The sequence below is a fragment of the Rhineura floridana genome, chromosome 3 (genome assembly GCF_030035675.1).
Source record: "Rhineura floridana isolate rRhiFlo1 chromosome 3, rRhiFlo1.hap2, whole genome shotgun sequence".
In the NCBI taxonomy this organism is placed as follows: Eukaryota; Metazoa; Chordata; class Lepidosauria; order Squamata; family Rhineuridae; genus Rhineura; species Rhineura floridana.
The window spans coordinates 100,283,768-100,303,945 of NC_084482.1; the positions used below are offsets into that span (position 1 = coordinate 100,283,768).

The following is a 20,178-nucleotide window of genomic DNA, read 5'->3' on the forward strand; positions in this document are numbered from 1 at the left end:
GGATGGGTCAAGATAATCTGTTTCATCCAAAAGTACTTGCAATTGCTGCGCCACAACCCTCTCAATCACCTTCCCTAAGAAAGGGGGTATTTGCAACCGGTTGGTAGTTGTCACAAACCAATGGGTCCAGGGTGGGCTTTTTCAGGAGTGGTCGGATCACCACCTCTTTCAAGGCAGCTGGAACCACTCGCTCCCACAGTGATGCATTGACCACACCCTGGATCCACTCGGTCAAGCCCCCTCAGCAAGCTTTAATAAGCCAAGAAGGGCAAGGGTCAAGAGAACATGTTGCTGGCCGCATCATCGCAAGCACCTTGTCTACGTCATCAGGCCGCATCAACTGAAACCGTTCCCAAGAAGTTGCAGCAGAGCTTGCACTGGACAGCTCATTGGGGACTACAGTAGATGTGGATGGGGCATCAAGACTGCTACGGAGGCGAGCAACTTTACCCTCGAAGTGCCTTGCAAACAATTCACAGTGGGCCTCTGAAGTGGGCCTCCATTTCCTGGAGTTGATGTCAACAGGCTCCTGAGAATACGGAAAAGCTCCACTGGACAGCTACTTGAGGATGCGATGGAGGCAGAGAAGTGGGCCTTCTTCGCCACCCTCACCGCCACACAGTAGGCACGATTATGATGTTTTACTCGTGCCCGATCAGCCTCACAGCACGTCTTTTGCCACTTGCGCTCTAGTTGTCATCCAACCTGTTTCATTTCCTTAGCTCACTGGTGTACCAAGGTACAAACTGGGCTCCACAATGCTGGAGTGGGCGCTCAGGGGCAATCGTGTCAAGAGCCCGATGCGCCTCGCTGTTCCAGAGCGTGACAAGGGCTTCAACAGTCTCACCTGCTCTACCAGGAACTCCCCCAGGGCATTCAGGAATCCTGTGGATTCCATTAGTCTCTGGGGTGGATCATCTTAATCTGTCCACCACCCCTGCAGGGGAGGATCAGAGGCATAAGTCTAAACTTCACCAGGAAGTGATCTGACCATGACAATGGGGTGACATTCACACCCCCTATCTCCAGACCACCCCTTCCTCCATTTGGAGCAAAAACCAAGTCGAGGGTGTGCCCTACCCTATGCGTCGGGCCAGTGACAACTTGAGACAACCCCATGGTCATCATGGAGGCCATGAAGTCCCAAGCCGGAAGGATTTGGATCACATGAGTAGAGGGAAGAATATGGCAGTTATAAAGTCAGACAACTATATTTAGCAGAAGGGCTATACCTCAGTGGTAAAATACAAGCTTTGTATGCAAAAGGTCTCAGATTTGGTCTGTAGCATCTCCAATTTGAGCTGGAAAAGACTCCTGTTTTAAACCTTGGAGAGCTGATGCCAGTCAGCGCAAACAGTGTTGAGCTAGATGGACTAATGGTTTAACTATGTATAAGGCAGTTTCCTATGTTCCCATATCCGTTCCTGCTTAATTCTCTCTGTGTGAATTCAGAACAAGTGCTTTACAGTGAACTATGTAGAAAGCCACCTGCATATAGCTTCTGGCCATGCAGTAAGTCCAACAAAACTACCCCACCACTTCCACCACCCGGCCAGGCTGTCAGCTCCAGAAAGTTTGTAAGCGGAGGAAGCAGTGTGGGAAAGAGATTGTAGAAGAGATGTGTTTTTTTGTGAGCTAAAAATAACAGCAGCAACAGAACGGTTTGCACAGGTGAATAAAATACTTCAAATTCATAGACATGAGCTTTGCATTTCTAAGCTATAGAATAGTTTGGAATATGTCCTGGAATATTTCCAGCCACGTGTTGCATAACCTATAGAGATTCCTGTGGTGGACAGAAAATGACCAGACTCTTTGAATCAGAGTTTTCAATAGGTGAGCAACAAATTGCCCACCACTTTTTGTTTCTTCTAAGGTCTTTGGGATGTGCTCTATTTTTATTTTTTCTGATAATAAAGGAGTTGCCAAGGTCAAAGTGCATGATAACAAACCTAAGGCTGAAGTCCTATGCACACTTTCCTAGCAGCAAGTCTACTGAAATCTGGCATAAAACCAGGTGGTAAGATAATATCCTACAGAACATGAGTCTTCCATAAATTAATTCAGGGTTTCCACTGTTAGTTTGGACACAATCCAGCCAATATTGAAGGAAAAGTGGGTGGGGTGGGAAAGCAGGTGTAGGAAGGATTATGTCCTCCCAGCCACTTCGTTGCTCCAAAACACTTGTTCCTGCCTAAGCTTTGTTACGCACATTACTTTAGAGTTAATATTGTGGAGTAGGTCACACAATTCCTTTCATATAAGCTGGATGCTATAAAAAGCAACTGAATTATTTCATTTCTGTTTAGTCTGAGTCTAAATACATCTTGGAAGTTATTTGCATCATTGATCTGCTATAAGTTAATAATTAATGTCCCCTAAGGTGCATTAGGTGACAGTGGATAATCTTGACATAATTGATATGTTTTAATTGTTTTCTAATCTCCATCTACTTTAGATTTTCCTTAAGCATCACAATAGACTGAGTTAAAAAAAAAGAATGTTAAACAGAATGAGACTTACAGAGCAATCCAAACTATAGAAACCCAGTGTCATTTATACCAGGGTAAATTATGCCACTGTAATTTACCCTTTCCATACTTTGTTCAGGAGCGGAACTACTGCTGGCTGAGCCAGCCTGAGCCTGGCAGAGGAAACAAGCCTTTAAAATAGAGTTTGACATAACACCACAATTTTTGCCGGTGTAACTCCACTGGGTTGTTAGGTCATGGGACTGAGCTGAACATATTTTGGAATAGGGGTAAGTCTCCCCCTGCCCCATCCCACCATGCTCACACTAATCGCCTGAAACATCCTCTTTTGGGGACTTACGCTGGGCTTTGTTCAACTGGCTTTGCTGAGCCACAGCTAAACTGGCTGAGCCTCAGCTGAACCAGGATGGACTACTTATGTTGGCATATCTTTGGCTGAGCTGGAATGAGGGACTTCAGCCAGCTGAGCCCAGGCTCAGCCAGAGCGTATTCCAAACTCGGCTCATCCCAGCAGATCTTGGGTTTGGATTGTTCCCTAGTTCTATCCAAAGATCCAGAAAATCAATTAACAGAATTTATCTGAATACAAAAAGCCCATCTACAATTGGCAAAGGTTGTGTGCTAAAATTCCAAAGTCTATGTAATGCAGGATGGGTGATCCCATTACAAATTTCAGTTTGCCAGTATAATCCTAATAGCAAAACATTTAAAATGAATGCTATCAATACCATTTCAGAAAACATTATTACCTTCTTAGCTCATATAGTGGTTAATCAATGTGTGTTGCTTCTGTTTTATACTTAAAACAGTAGAATTGGAATGTTTTTATTGCTATCCATCTGCCATATAAGTTGATAATCATGTAACTATCAATTTCTATCATCATGTTGTAAGCACATTCATTTCCATCTATTCACCCTCTTTAGATTGTTTAAGATAATTGCCCTACAACCGCATGTTAACAAAATTTGATCTGAAACCAGATTAGATCGTGGATAACAGAACAGATTTGCTCTGTCCATGCTGATAACTGAAGCTACTGTTTTGTATGGATTTGTTACTCTGATCCTTTGATAATTTTTTCAGCATAAAAGTCATCTATCATGATATTACTGGATCAAAGTATGCAAGCTTATTTCAGCTTACTAAAAAGGATTTGTATCTACCTCCACAGATATTAAAATAAATATTATACTTAGGACTACAAGTGGTCTATCCCCATCTTCTTCTGTTGACTGCTAGAGCTTTGATGCCCCCCGACTGGATCCCTGCATGCGCATGCACGTACGCACACACGCATGCAGACAGCCCCCCTTCTGCTGACCAGCGTGTGTGTGTTGCTGACAATGGGGTTGAAAATCTTCTTACCTTGCAAAAGCCCTTCTTCTCCCTCTCATGTCGCACCATTAGAAGAAGGTCCTGTTTCCTGAGGCTCTAAGACCTTCTTGCAATAGTTCCAGAGGAAGAAGAGGGCCTTTTCCAAAGCAAGAGGTGCCTAATTTTGGCAAGAGGTTGTTGGGCTGGCCTATGGGCTATGGGTTCACCACCCCTGATGTAGACCTTATTCAGATGATTTTAATATTATATGATTCTGCTTTTCATCTTCTTCTTGGTAATTTATCTGGTGTTTCTGATTTAGTGCCATTTATTGTAGGAATAAATCCATAAGTTGGTTCAAAATGCAGCAGCCAGAACGTTAACTGGAGCACGGCACAGGGAGCATATTACCCCTGTGCTTTATCAACTCCACTGGCTCCCAATTTGTTTCCGGGCCCAATTCAAAGTGCTGGTACTGACCTTTAAAGCCCTAAACGGCCTTGGACCAATGTACCTGAGGGATCGCTTATGCCCATATGTACCTGCCCGGGATTTAAGATCATCTGCCTCTGGTCTCCTCTGTGTGCCTGGAGTGAAAGATGTTAGCTTGACAGGCACGTGGGAGAGAGCTTTTTCAGCTGTGGCCCCCAAGCTTTGGCATACTCTACCTCAAGACGTTCGCTCTGCTTCCTCCCTGTTGGTTTTCCATAGACTTCTGAAAATGATCTTGTTCTGGAAAGCCTTTGGGAGGGACTGAAGGTAGAGCCTGACACTGATTTTATGCCTTCTACATTAAATTTTACCTTTGTAGTCCCTTTAGTACCACTCCCTATATATGTGTGTATGTGTGTGTGTGTATTATTTTATGTATTTTAATTGTATATTATGTATTTTAATGTTTTTGTGTTTTTACTGTTTACAATTTTATTATGTACATGTTTGATTTTATTTTTGTAAGCCACCCTGAGTGCCCTATTATAGGGTAGAAGGGCGGGATAGAAATATTTTAAATAATAAATAAATAATAATAAGTTAACTACCTTTATTTTGAATTTTTTTTAAAGTAAAAATAATGATGTGCTTCTGCTTGCAAAACATTTTGTCAAAGAAAATCTGAAGTGCTAGATTGTACAACTGCTACATTTTTTTCTATTTTTAAACTGACACTTAACCCTGCTTGCCAGAAGTTTTCTATATATTCTCGCCGTACAGGAATCAAAGGAGTTGCTGCTTTAATATAGACTTTTATGAAAGAGTGTGTAATATATTCCTCACATAATCAAAGAAAGCATGAATTTTTCAAACTGAGAACTAGGTGGTTATTCTGAGGCTAGCTGACCTTGCCTAGCTTGAGTTTAAATTTATCTGGATCATATGACATGACCTAGTTGCATACAATATATGCTTAAATTAGTCTATTTAAGTAAACAATCGCTCTTTTATTAATTAGTATCTATAGGATATTATAAGGCATATTACATTATGTTATATTTTGTTATTGTTTTAGTTATAGGATAAAACATGACAGCGCCAACTGTAGTAACAAAATCCCTTTAGAGTCTTAACTCATACATTTGTATATTCATGTATTGTTGGAATTTAACATCTGGCTTTCATAGTCTTTGTTCTTTAGAATATTCCATTTATGTAGATATATTTTAAACAATCTCTACTGATCCCCTCCCCACACAGGACAGCTTTGAGGCAATTCTTGGAAGTTTATCACTTGGAAGGTAGACGGTGGTACCAGAACAAAGTGCATTTTATCACAATGTATGTACATTTATCTACAGGCTACTGAAAGTGAGATGGGAGATGTAGATTTAACTGGTCTTCCAGAAGCACCAGTAGATTCTGAAGATGATGAAGAAGAAGATGAAGATATTGACAGAACTTCAGATCCACTGCTGGGGCGTGATGTTGTACGGGAGTGCCTTGAAAAGGAACCGGCGGACAAAACAGATGATGATATTGGTGAGAAGTAAAAAAAAGAATATTTTTATAAATGTGTCAGTCATAGCTTTAACAGATTATACATAATGTTGTTCAGGTAAGTAATTTGAAAGTTAGTGACAAAATGATGTACACTGGCTTATAAAATTCCATATATCTATATGTCTATATTATACAGCCACAAGAGTGGCTGTATATTATAGTCAGCATGGATTTTTCGCATTCCGCAATGTTAAATTGAAAATACCCGCCCCCCATGCCATTCTGATGCTTCATTCATCATTCTGATGAATATCCATTCTGATACTGGTGCAACAGTAGCATGAGGTATACAACAGTCCTTCTGTGAGAAGATGTGTTTGCCTTCCAAAAGTCGCCCTTGAATCAAACTCATTAAACCACTCTTATTAATTAAAGTAAATTGATGAGTGACACAGCTAAGGACTGAAATCCAAAATTATTGGAAACTGTATATAATATTAAAAACATGATAGCGTGCCTTTTAAATCATACATAATTATACTATATTATCTGAAAGATAAAGTTATGGAAACAGATTTAGAAATGATTACAACTCTATTAACATTAGCAAAAATTAAAATTAGAAAACAATGGAAACAACCTAAAGTACCATCAGTTCTTGACTGGTTTAACAGAATCTGGGGTGCCATCAGTTTGATAAAAGTAAAACATTATTTAAGAGAAAAAATGGGCAAATAAATAAATATATAGAAAACTGGGCAATTTTTATTATTTTTGGAACCAAATGCATCAGAATATCCATACAATTATATTCTTTGCTTTGATCTACCTTATATATATATGTGTGTAACAACTTTACATTCAATGGAGAACACTACCTGCAACTACAAGGCACAGCTATGGGGACTCGCATGGCTCCATCATATGCAAATCTCTTTATGGGTAAACTTTATGGGTAAACTCTATACGTGAAAGAAGGCATTGAATCCAGCAAGCTGGAAACCCCAAAAGAGGCGGACTCCTCCACAGAATCGTTTTGGGTGGTGATACCATGCCCCAGGAGGGATTTAATTCTGGGAACGATCTATCGTCCCCCTGATCAAAATGCTCAGGGAGACCTGGAGATGAGATATGAAATTGAGGAAGCATCCAAACTAGGAAATGTGATAGTAATGGGTGACTTCAACTACCCAGACATAGAGTGGCCGCATATGTGTTCCAGTCATGACAAAGAAGCAAGATTTCTAGATATTCTAAATGACTATTCCCTAGACCAGTTGGTCATGGAACCGACCAGAGGGACGGCAACCCTGGACTTAATCCTCAGTGGGGACCGGGACCTGGTGCGAGATGTAAGTGTTGTTGAACCGATTGGGAGCAGTGACCATAGTGCTATTAAATTAAACATACATGTAAATGGCCAATTGCCAAGAAAATCCAACACGGTCACTTTTGACTTCAAGAGAGGAAACTTCACAAAAATGAGGGGATTGGTAAAAAGAAAGCTGAAAAACAAAGTCCAGAGGGTCACATTACTCGAAAATGCTTGGAAGTTGTTTAAAAACACTATATTAGAAGCTCAACTGGAGTGCATACCGCAGATCAGAAAAGGTACCGCCAGGGCCAAGAAGATGCCAGCATGGTTAACGAGCAAAGTCAAGGAAGCTCTTAGAGGCAAAAGGTCTTCCTTCAGAAAATGGAAGTCTTGTCTGAATGAAGAGAATAAAAAAGGACACAAACTCTGGCAAAATAAATGCAAGAAGACAATAAGGGATGCTAAAAAAGAATTTGAGGAGCACATTGCTAAGAGCATAAAAACCAACAACAAAAAATTCTATCAATACATTCAAAGCAGGAGACCATCTAGGGAGGCGATTGGACCCTTGGATGATAAGGGAGTCAAAGGTGTACTAAAGAACGATAAGGAGATTGCAGAGAAGCTAAATGAATTCTTTGCATCTGTCTTCACAGTGGAAGATATAGGGCAGATCCCTGAACCTGAACTAACATTTGCAGGAAGGGATTCTGAGGAACTGAGACAAATAGTGGCAATGAGAGAAGAAGTTCTAGGCTTAATGGACAATATAAAAACTGACAAATCACCAGGCCCAGATGGCATCCACCCGAGAGTTCTCAAAGAACTGAAATGTGAAATTGCTGATCTGCTAACTAAAATATGTAACTTGTCCCTCAGGTCCTCCTCCGTGCCTGAGGACTGGAAAGTGGCAAATGTAATGCCAATCTTCAAAAAGGGATCCAGAGGGGATCCCGGAAATTACAGGTCAGTTAGCTTAACTTCTGTCCCGGGGAAACTGGTAGAAAGTATTATTAAAGCTAGATTAACTAAGCACATAGAAGAACAAGCCTTGCTGAAGCAGAGCCAGCATGGCTTCTGCAAGGGAAAGTCCTGTCTCAGTAACCTCTTAGAATTCTTTGAGAGTGTCAACAAGCATATAGATAGAGGTGATCCAGTGGACATAGTGTACTTAGACTTTCAAAAAGCGTTTGACAAGGTACCTCACCAAAGACTTCTGAGGAAGCTTAGCAGTCATGGAATAAGAGGAGAGGTCCTCTTGTGGATAAGGGATTGGTTAAGAAGCAGAAAGCAGAGAGTAGGAATAAACGGACAGTTGTCCCAATGGAGGGCTGTAGAAAGTGGAGTCCCTCAAGGATCGGTATTGGGACCTGTACTTTTCAACTTGTTCATTAATGACCTAGAATTAGGAGTAAGCAGTGAAGTGGCCAAGTTTGCTGACGACACTAAATTGTTCAGGGTTGTTAAAACAAAAAGGGATTGCGAAGAGCTCCAAAAAGACCTCTCCAAACTGAGTGAATGGGCGGAAAAATGGCAAATGCAATTCAATATAAACAAGTGTAAAATTATGCATATTGGAGCAAAAAATCTGAATTTCACATATACGTTCATGGGGTCTGAACTGGTGGTGACCGACCAAGAGAGAGACCTCGGGGTTGTAGTGGACAGCACGATGAAAATGTCGACCCAGTGTGCGGCAGTTGTGAAAAAGGCAAATTCCATGCTAGGGATAATTAGGAAAGGTATTGAAAATAAAACAGCCAATATCATAATGCCATTGTATAAATCTATGGTGTGGCCGCATTTGGAATACTGTGTACAGTTCTGGTCGCCTCATCTCAAAAAGGATATTATAGAGTTGGAAAAGGTTCAGAGGAGGGCAACCAGAATGATCAAGGGGATGGAGCGACTCCCTTACGAGGAAAGGTTGCAGCATTTGGGGCTTTTTAGTTTAGAGAAAAGGCAGGTCAGAGTAGACATGATAGAAGTGTATAAAATTATGCATGGCATTGAGAAAGTGGATAGAGAAAAGTTCTTCTCCCTCTCTCATAATACAAGAACTTGGGGACATTCAAAGAAGCTGAATGTTGGAAGATTCAGGACAGACAAAAGGAAGTACTTCTTTACTCAGCGCATAGTTAAACTATGAAATTTGCTCCCACAAGATGCAGTAATGGCCACCATCTTGGATGGCTTTAAAAGAAGATTAGACAAATTCATGGAGGACGGGGCTATCAATGGCTACTAGCCATGATGGCTGTGCTGTGCCACCCTAGTCAGAGGCAGCATGCTTCTGAAAACCAGTTGCCGGAAGCCTCAGGAGGGGAGAGTGTTCTTGCACTCGGGTCCTGCTTGCGGGCTTCCCCCAGGCACCTGGTTGGCCACTTTGAGAACAGGATGCTGGACTAGATGGGCCACTGGCCTGATCCAGCAGGCTCTTCTTATGTTCTTATGGAACATGAGATCCTCAAAAAGGCCATCAACAAACCACTTATATCGTGGCAATACATTGATGACATCTTTATGGTCTGGACGAATGGTAAAGAGAGTTTGGAACAATTTAAAAATTACAGCAACTCTATCCATCCCTCTATTAAGTTTACATTTAATAGTACAAATGACAATCCGCACATCCCTTTTCTGGATATCCTTCTTACCATTGAAAACAACAAAATAGCCACTGATCTCTACAGCAAACCCACTGATGCCCACACCTATTTAAATGGGAAATCCTGCTATCCTAGGCATATAAAGAACATTGTGTATAGCTTAGCTCTGAGAATCAAACTTATTTGCAACACTGAAGATAAATACCAGAGAAGGATCAGTGAATTTAAAGAACACCTTCTTCGAAGAGGATATTCTCCACATATTATGAATTGCAACATCCACCGAGCCTCCATTCTGTCCAGAGAAAACCTCCTCCATCATACTGAGGTGTCAAAGAGCAGAGAGCAGTGGATTCCATTTGTGGTAGATTTCCATCCAGTATCTCCTATCACCGAGCAATCAAGGAGAGCTACCCATTGCTGGCAAACTCTGAACATCTTACCAGAGCCATCAGCAGGCCTCCTGTTATAGCATTTCGCCAACCTCCTAATTTGTGCAGACTGTTGGTGAGAGCTGTGCTTAAGCCACCTATCACCAATCCAGGGTCTCATCCTTGTCACTCCAAACGCTGTATCACCTGTGTGTACCTCAGGGAGACAGCCACTTTTAGAAGCACTAGGACAGGCAGGACATATTACATCAAACAGAACATCACCTGCAGGTCCTGCAATATAGTTTACATCATCGAGTGCAAAAGACCAGGATATCATATCCAATACGTAGGAAAGACCACAACTGACCTACGCACACGCTTCAGGAGCCACAAGTCGGCAATTTTGACAAAAAAAGTGGAGCAACCAGTTGCAAAGCATTTTAACATCGAGGGTCACAGCCTGTTGGACTTTTCCATTACAGCAATAGAGATGCCAGCAGATCCAGCAGCATTGACCAAAAGGGAGAACTTTTGGATTTACTCTCTGGACACATTGGCACCACATGGCCTGAACCTGGAGGACAGTACCACCACTACTTAGCTTCTGCAAAGGAAGCCCCTCTGAGCATTCCATCCTCAAAGCTCTATAACTGCCACCTTGGTAACAGCATTGGTATGTTGGCAGCTGATGAAGGCGGAAGCTGAAACGTTTTGTTAATATAATAAAAACCTCTGTTTGGTTAATCACAATTACGTTTATATATATATTTTAGGTGATTAACTGAATCCTTATAGGGATCCAGAGCAAGCTTGAGTGAAGTTCAGTTTGTTGCTTTCAAAACTGTCTTTTATATATATATATAATCAGTAATGCTTTTTTGTTATACGTATATCTTTGTAAAAAATGTTTCTCCTTTTTTCTTAAATATATTTCTTTGTGTTTAACTTTTCCTTAATAAAGAAGAAATAATTAAAACACTGATTTTTTAAGTATTGCCTTGCTTTGTTTCTAATATACTTTTCTTTTTGTTCTGATAGAACAATTACTGGAATTTATGCATCAACTTCCAGCATTTGCAAACATGACTATGTCTGTAAGAAGAGAGCTCTGTTCAGTGATGATATTTGAAGTTGTAGAACAAGCAGGAGCCATCATTCTTGACGATGGTCAAGAAGTAAGTATTGCATAATGCCATGGTCATGTTTCTTTGTCAATATCAAACACCTATAGTACAAGTATATATCTTTTGCCTTGCAAATAGAATGAATATCTCTTCAGTTTTACAGAACATGTAGCATTGGCCTTCCCAGTGCCATTACATATTATCAAAAGGTTCCAAACCTTTTCCCAGTGATATATATGATCTAATGATAACTTCTTCCAGACTTAAAACCATATTTTTATCCCTTGGATATAAGTCTGGTTCACACGTTATAGTAAAACAAAATATGGCTTACCAGAACTGTGTAAATGTGCAGGCTCCCAGAGAGAAGCTTGCGGTGCCTTTGTTCCTTCCCAGTCTTTTTTACTCCTGCACTCCACTGAGCTAAGCCAAGGCTTGGCTTGGCATGTTGTCTGGACCCTTCTCACTAATCACAAACTCTAACCAAGATATGACGTGTGAACCAGGACATAGTCTCTCAAATCTACCTTCTAAATGTGGTCACAAGAACATGTTCTAGCCATAGTAACATGTTCTGAATGTTACATTAGGATGGCACCCTGCAGATTAAGGAATTCTTTTTCACTGTCTCATTCATCTAACTGTTTCTTCCTGATCTTGTGATGGTAGAAGGATAATGTTTAACATAGCTTAATGACTTAACCATTTTTATCGTTACCCTGATTGTTATATTTTTGTTGCAGAGGCTCACTAAGCATCCAGTGAGATGATTTTGAGACAGTTTGATGCTTAAGATAACTGAAATGGTTATATTTGTGTTTTCTTTTTAGCTTGATTCTTGGTATGTTATTTTAAATGGCACTGTGGAAATCAGCCATAGAGATGGTAAAACAGAAAATCTCTGTATGGGAAATAGCTTTGGGATTGCACCCTCTCTGGAAAAGCAATACATGAATGGTGTGGTTAGGACCAAAGTAGATGACTGCCAGGTAAGGTAACTTAGTAGTAAAACATTCTGCCATTTTGAATCTTCTCATGAAAAATAGAATCTATTTCCTATTTAACTAATCATTCCAGAGATAGAGTACAGCAATCTTCACTCTTTGGTTAACTATAACCAATCATAACTTTCTTGCTCATATCATATGTTGTTAAACACACAGGAATCACTGCTTTAATATACAGCCACAAGAGTGGCTGTATACTATAGTAAGCACGGGTTTTTCTCATTCCTCAATGTTAAATTAAAAATACCCCATGACATTCTGATGCTTCCCATAAGCTCAGTTCAAAACAAAACCTTACAAAACTTATAGTCCTGAACTCAGAAACGCTTGCTTAACAACCCTCTAAATTTTCATGGCGATACACAAAACAGTCAGAGAGAATCGAGAGTTCAAAGTCTAAAAAGAGACAGAGAAAAACCAGACCCCATTGGAACTTTTTTCTGTCAGAGTTCTCATAATTTGTTGAAACTAATTAAAAGTCAGCCATGTTCACAGGGTACCTGTAATCCTGTTACTGACCTTGCCCCATACTCTGACCATCTTCTGCAGTTTAAAAGTTTTTAAAAATGCCTGGCCAATTTTTAATTAATTTAAGAAATCTAGCATCGAACTCAATAATTAGGCTGGCCATGCTCAGTTCTAAAAGCCAGACTCACTTGGTGTTTGGCTTGGCAAATCGGGGCCACACCCACATCAGACCTTTATTCCACTTTAGACAGTCATAGCTTCCCCCAAAGAATACTGGGAAGTGCAGTTTGTGAAGGGTGCTGAGAGGAGACTCCTATTCCCTGACAGAGCTCCAGTGGCCAGAGTGGTTTAACAGTCAGCTGCTCTGATGCTCTGTGAGTGGAGCAGGGCATCTCCTAGCAACTCTCAGCACCCTTCACTAACTACACTTCCCAGGATTCTTTGGCAGAAGCCATGACTGTGTAAAGTAAAATAAAGGTGTGGTGTGGATGTGGCCAGTGACAGATTTAGTTTAAATGTGGGTGGGAGGCTACATGTGCCTGCTGTAGAATAAAAAAGTGGAAACACTGAAAAAGAATGATACTGTTCACAATCTTTTCCTTTTGAAAGGAAAGGGGCTTCCTCTCTGCCCAGTGTCCACCCATCCAATCTCCTCCCCCCCTCCCCCTCCCCGCCCTCCTCCCCTCTCTGCCCCTCCCACAAGTCAGTTTCACCTATGCTAAGCATGATTGCACAGGAGTAAATCCCACTGAATTCAAAAAGCATGCAAATGATCAACCCTGCCTTCCCCTCCTCCTCCCTCCTATCCCCTCCCTCTTGCCCCTTCCCTCTTGCCCCTTCCCTCCCCTTCCTTCACCCCTCCCTTCCCCTCCCCCATTGCCTTCCAATCCCCTCTTTCCCTGTCCTTCTCCTTCCCCTCCCTTCTGCCCTCTCCCTTCCCTATGGTCCCTCCCATCACCTCCCTTTTGTCCCTTTCCTCCCCATTCCTTCCCACCTCCCCATCCTATGCCCTCCTTCCCCCTCCCCCTCTTTTTGCTCCCCCCTCCCCTCCATTCCTTCCCTCTCCTCTTCCCTCTCCCCTCCTCCTTCTCTCCCATGGTCAGTTTTACCTATCCTAAGCATGATTGCACGGGGGTAAATCCTACTGAACTCAGTAAACATGCAAATGATCAAACCTGCCCCCCTCCTGCCTGCTCCCCTCCCCCTCCTCTCCTCCCCTTCCCCTCCTCCCCTCCCCTTCCCCTGTGGTCAGTTTCACCTATCCTAAGCATGATTGCAGGGGAGTAAATTCCACTGCACTCCATAAGCATGCATATGATCAATCCATTCTCAGCAAACTTGCAGAGGATTGCATTTCTTACTTCCCAGATTAAAAAGCAGAGAAATTCACTAATAGGCAAAAAACCTTGTGGTTTAAAAACATACCTATGGTCAACAGAAATTTCTATCAAACTTTAAAAAGCAAGGAAATTGGGCAGTAGTAAAATGATTTACTATAGGAAACTTCACTAAAATTGAAAAGCAAATCAAACGTATTTAAAGTGACTATCTGAGCTATATCAACTGTTGTTGTTGTTGTTGTTAGAAGATTTATATCCCACCCTTCCTCCCAGGAGGAGCCCAAGGTGGCGAACAAAAGCACCAAAAACATTAAAACATCATAAAAACAAACTCTAAAACACATTTAAAAAAAGCTATGAAAACATCTTCTAAGATTAAAAATATTTTAAAAAAGAAAGTTTAATAACATATTAAAAAGCAATTCCAATACAGATGCTTCCTCCCTGCTAAAACAAGATCAGCACAGCACACATCTTGTTTCTGTTATTTGGGCTGATTGCAGGTGTTGCTATCACTCATCATATGCTAAGAGGCACGTTACCAAATTCTTCCATCACTCATCATATGCTCAGAGGCACATGTTACCAAATTCTTCCAAGCTGCACAGGAAGTGGATTGGAGTGTGAAAGACCAACCCAAATTGTGTTTGCATTTTTATAAATTTGTAGGGCAGTACAATATCTCAGAGAGGAGGTCAGGTCTCCTGCTTCCCTGGTGCATTCATTACAGGTGCCCAATTTCCCTGCTTTTTAAAGTTTGATAGACATATCTGTTGGCTATAGGTATGTAAACCACAAGGTTTTTTGCCTATTAGTGAATATATATAATCTTAAAGTGTGGGTGTGGTCTACTGAAATAAGCTCAGCAAAGGTAAATAGAAAATACATACATCCGCTTCTTGAGCTCAAGTTCTCATCTAGATTTTGCGCTATAAATGTGTGTATCAGTTATGATCATTTCTGAAGGGATTACAAACGAATATCTAGGAGACTGGTTAAGACGGAAATGGATTGATTTCTGATTATAATTTGCCATCAGTGTATTACATCTGCCCAGGCTTGGCTGATTAACTTTTTAATGTTTTTGCTTATGTGTTTATTGCCCCCCCCATTATTTGGGACAGTTTGTATGTATAGCCCAGCAAGACTATTGGAGAATTCTGAACCATGTTGAAAAAAATACACACAAAGTTGAAGAAGAAGGGGAAATTGTTATGGTGAAGGAGCACAGAGAGCTGGATCGCAGTGGAACCAGGAAAGGACACATTGTTATTAAGGTGATCAAAAACAAAACCTTATAAAGGATTCATCAGTCTCTTGTTATAACTTTTATAATAAGGTCCTGCAGAATAAGTGATCTAGTTTCTTATCTTCAAAAACAATTCTGTTGTTATACAGTCCAATATATGTGTATTATGGAAATAAGGTGTCCCTGGGCAATTAGGAGTCAGTCAATATTATAATCTTTAAAGAATAGGTCTGAATTGTAACGTTGCATAAATAAGTAGAAAGTATTTTGACATTTTTGTTGTCTAGGATGAAAGTTAGGAATTGCATTTATGAATTACTTCTCTGAATATAGCTTGGTGGTGATATTACAAAATGGGATGTTTGTCATGAGAAGTTGAAGGATTTTATTCATTGTCATCTCTTGTTTTTAAGGCAACACCTGAACGCCTCATTATGCATTTAATAGAAGAACATTCTATTGTAGATCCAACATATATTGAAGACTTTCTGTTAACATACAGAACATTTTTGTCAAGCCCTCTGGAAGTTGGGGACAAACTCTTGGAGTGGTTTCAAGTAGACAGTCTCAGGGACAAGGTTGGTTTCTAAATAAGAGATTGCAGTTAAGTTTTGCTTATTTTCTTGTACTGGAAATAAATCACTCTTGTTTATATAGTCTATCTGAACTTCTTGGTGTGATGAATGATAGTGCTGTGAAATGTAAAGAACCTGGCACATCATCTGAAAAGGATTCACTGTATAAAATTTGTAGTAGTAGTAGTTGTAATAATAATAATAAATGTACATATTTTTATTCACAGAATACTTTGAACATACAATATCCAAAATAATCTGGAGCTGACTCAGAGAAACGTAGCGTTTCTGATGGTTCCATGCTGGCTTTACTTACCTTTTACTTACACTGTTCTTTGTAGCTGTCTTACTGGAGTTCACCAAGGAAGAATTTGACTTTTTTTTAAAAAAAAATGTAAAACAAATACCTTGGGAATGGCAGTATAGACTTCCAGTTGGTCAAAAAGTTTCTATAGCCTAGTAATAGTCTCTGCCATTCTTTATGTACCAGAGCTGAGATTGTGAAAAAATTAACTTGCTATAGATAAACTATGTTGTAGATCTTTTCACAATATCTTGAACTGTGACTTTTCATTCATCTTTATGGCTAGGTATTACATTTCACACACCGGAACTGTTCACTATTTTATTTTTTCAATTGACATATATAAAAATCCCAAGTAAATATTAAATGGATTATAAGTTAAGAATTAGTCATAATTAGACTTCAGAAGTTGTATATCTATTTATTTATTTATTTATTGCACTTGTATACCACCCCATAGCCGAAGCTCTCTGGGCGGTTTACAGCAATCAAAAACATTAAAACAAATATACAATTTTAAACACATATTTTGAAAACAATTTAAAAGACAATTTGTTTTAAATTTTAAAATATAAAATATAAAAACAATTTAAAACACATGCTAAAATGCCTGGGAGAAGAGGAAGGTCTTGACCTGGCGCCGAAAAGATAACAGTGTTGGCGCCAGGCACACCCCATCACAAAGATCATTCCATAATTTGGGGGCCACCACTGAGAAAGCCCTCTCCCTTGTTGCCACCCTCCGAGCTTCCCTTGGAGTAGGCACCCAGAGGAGGGCCTTTGATCTTGAATGTAGTGTATGGGTGGGTTCGTATCGGGAGAGGCTTTCCATCAGATACTGTGGTCCCAAGCCATGTAAGGCTTTATAGGTCAAAACCAGCACCTTGAATTGAGCTTGGAAACATACAGGCAGCCAATGCAAGCGGGCAAGAATCGGTTTTATATATTCGGACCGTCTGGTCCCTGTTACCAATCTGGCCACTGAATTTTGCACAAGCTGCAGTTTCCGAACCGTCTTCAAAGGCAGCCCCACGTAGAGTTCATTGCAGTAATCTAATTTGGAGGTTACCAGAGCATGGACAACTGAAGCCAGGTTATCCCTGTCCAGATAGGGATGTAGTTGGGCCACCAACCGAAGCTGGTAGAAGGCACTCCGTGCCACTGAGGCTACCTGAGCCTCAAGTGACAGAGATGGTTCTAGGAGAACCCCCAAGCTACGAACCTGCTCCTTCAGGGGGAGTGCAACCCCATCCAGGACAGGTTGGACGTCCACCATCCGGTCAGAAGAACCACCCACTAGCAGCATCTCAGTCTTGTCTGGATTGAGCCTCAGTTTATTAGCCCTCATCCAGTCCATTGTCGCAGCCAGGCACCGGTTCAGTACATTGACAGCCTCACCTGAAGAAGATGAAAAGAAGAAATAGAGCTGCGTATCATCAGCATACTGATGGCAACGCACTCCAAAGCTCCGGATGACCGCACCCAACGGTTTCATGTAGATGATGAACAGCATGGGGGACAGAACTGACCCCTGCGGAACCCCATACTGGAGAGTCCAGGGTGCACCACCTTCTGGAGGCGACCTGCCAAGTAGGAGTGGAACCACCACAATGCAGTACCTTCCACTCCCAACTCAGCTAGTCTCCCCAGAAGGATACCATGGTCGATGGTATCGAAAGCCGCTGAGAGATCAAGGAGAATCAACGGAGTCACACTCCCCCGTCTCTCTCTCGACAAAGGTCATCAAACAGGGCGACCAAGGATGTTTCCATGCCAAAACCAGGCCTGAAACCCGACTGAAATGGATCCAGATAATCGGTCTCATCCAAGAGTGTCTGGAGCTGGCCTGCAACCACTCGTTCCAGGACCTTGCCTAGGAATAGAACATATATGGCTGTAATTTTAAGTTTACACATACAGGGGCATTGCACTCAGAACAAAAAGTAACATTTTATGCAGTTAACTTGGATAAATCTCTTAGAAAAACATTTTTGTTTTAAACTGACAAGATATCTGACAGATTGCCAGTATAGGAGAAGTTGTATAGTAATTTTATAGCCCAATTGACTACTGCGTCAAAAAAAATGGAAATTGCAATTCTTGCTTTGTTAGTATAACTCTCATAGTAGTAGCTATTAAACAAATGACAAATACTTTGCAAGGGCAGCAATTTTGAAATACTGATTCATAAGAACACTAAAATTTCTCTGTGTGTGTTCATATGCGGAGTTACTCCAGATGTTGAGTTTGCAGATCTGTTCTCTAAAGTAACAGAGAGTGGTTTTCTTTTTTTAAAAAAATGCATGAAAGTGTAGACTAATGGGCTCACATTGTGAAAAGGTGCCAACCATATAGCTGGTTCAAAAGCTATTTAACTAGTTGTTAATGCTAAAGCTGTATTAAAAATGGCAGCCTAATTTTCTCTTACAAATAAAACTTGTGTTATTCTCACGTGTACTTGTTCTTAGGTTACCAGAGTTGTACTGTTGTGGGTGAACAACCATTTTAATGATTTTGAGGGAGATCCAGCCATGACAAGATTTTTGGAAGAATTTGAAAAACATTTGGAAAATGCGGTAAGATCCTCAATAAACTGAAATTTGTGCTGCATCATGCATTTTTTAAAACTTGTAATATATTAAAGACATCTATAGCAGGTTTTAACTGAGGATTGCATGTCATTCAGAAGGCTTTGTATTCTAGAGGTAATACAGATAATTATGTTTCATGACATAGTTCTGGTAAATAATGAAGGACTGAAGCAGTGAGGGCGATAGTTCTATGTAATCTCACCTTTACATGATTTGGTCTCGCCTAATTCTATATGGCAGATATTCATGGGGTTGTCTGACAATTTACAGAAAATGAAGGGGCACCTCAGGTTACTAAACATTGCCTGTGCAGCCAAGGCAAAATGGAGACAAATCACATTGCAGAAGCCTTCTAGAGACTCCCCACTTTTCTTCAGCCTACTTGGAGGAAGTGAAAAATGTTTTGGTATTTTTGTCGAGACAGTGGAATCCGGAAGCAAAGCGGCAGAAGCTGGGCTTAAATGTGGTGATCAGGTAAAGTTAAACTTTTGTGTCTCTGTTATGATAATATATTTGTTTTGGTTTAGTGTATTCAGCTGAAGAAATTGATTTGACATTTGTTGTTTTGGTCTGGCTTAGATATCTCAGCCAAAACCACACTCCCCTTGAATCACTCTCCTGCCTCCTTGTTCTATGGTTTGCAGAGCCACGGTTTGCCCTGTGTTTTAAGTTAACAGTTTTCCCCCTAGAACATGATGAGAAACCTACACTGAACTATACTTTCTTGTTCTGGTTTGGAGGCATGCTATGGCTAGCTGTAACCATAATTGGCCCAGTTAAGATGTTGGCACATACTGTACTAACCAAGAAATGGACAACTGTAGTTTTGTCATGATATCTGAACTAATTTATTTATTATGACATTTATACTCCACCCTTTAGCCATAAAGGCTCTCTGAAACTGGCCTGTGATATGGAACTGTTCAAGAAAATTATTAATAAAATATTTTAAAAGTTATCCAGCAAATTAAGCCATAGCATAAATTATGAAAAAGGAAATCATTCTCAGCATTTGTTATGGTAGCCAAATGGAAATGAAACATTTGAAAGTGAAAGACAAACACTTAAACAATATAAGCAAGAAGTAAATTCCTTCTATAATGATGTTTTGTAACTTCTAAGACATTTAAGGAGACTGGGTTCAAAATGTATATTTAGAACTTAATTAAATTTCAAACAATATGCATTAACATCCTATTTTAGTGATACTTCATGTTTCTTTCTAACACCAAATATCTTTTCCTGCATTATGTTAAAGGTAATGGAAGTAAATGGGCAAAATTTTGAGAATATTACATTTGCAAAAGCCACTGAAATCTTGAGGAACAATACACATCTTTCCATCACTGTAAAAACAAATATTTTTGGTGAGTACCTATGTATAAACAATATCTCTTAGAGACATTGGCCAAAGACCTACTTTGAGAGTTTTGGTGAGTTCAGTGAGATTTTGAAACTTCTTTTCTTTAAATTGCAAG

The 20,178-nt window shown here is 40.3% G+C and overlaps 1 protein-coding gene across 8 annotated transcripts in view; it reads left to right on the forward strand.

The window, feature by feature from the left end:
- The window catches only part of RAPGEF6 (Rap guanine nucleotide exchange factor 6), a 258,948-nt gene that overhangs the window by 161,913 nt on the left and 76,857 nt on the right, over positions 1-20,178 (forward strand). For all 8 annotated transcript variants that reach the window (XM_061617079.1, XM_061617074.1, XM_061617075.1 and 5 more), the window contains 8 exons: positions 5,603-5,783; positions 11,081-11,217; positions 11,997-12,155; positions 15,106-15,258; positions 15,644-15,808; positions 18,578-18,685; positions 18,971-19,174; positions 19,959-20,067. In XM_061617079.1, coding sequence (XP_061473063.1) covers positions 5,603-5,783; positions 11,081-11,217; positions 11,997-12,155; positions 15,106-15,258; positions 15,644-15,808; positions 18,578-18,685; positions 18,971-19,174; positions 19,959-20,067 — 1,216 coding nt within the window. The remainder of the gene's footprint in view (positions 1-5,602; positions 5,784-11,080; positions 11,218-11,996; positions 12,156-15,105; positions 15,259-15,643; positions 15,809-18,577; positions 18,686-18,970; positions 19,175-19,958; positions 20,068-20,178) is intronic.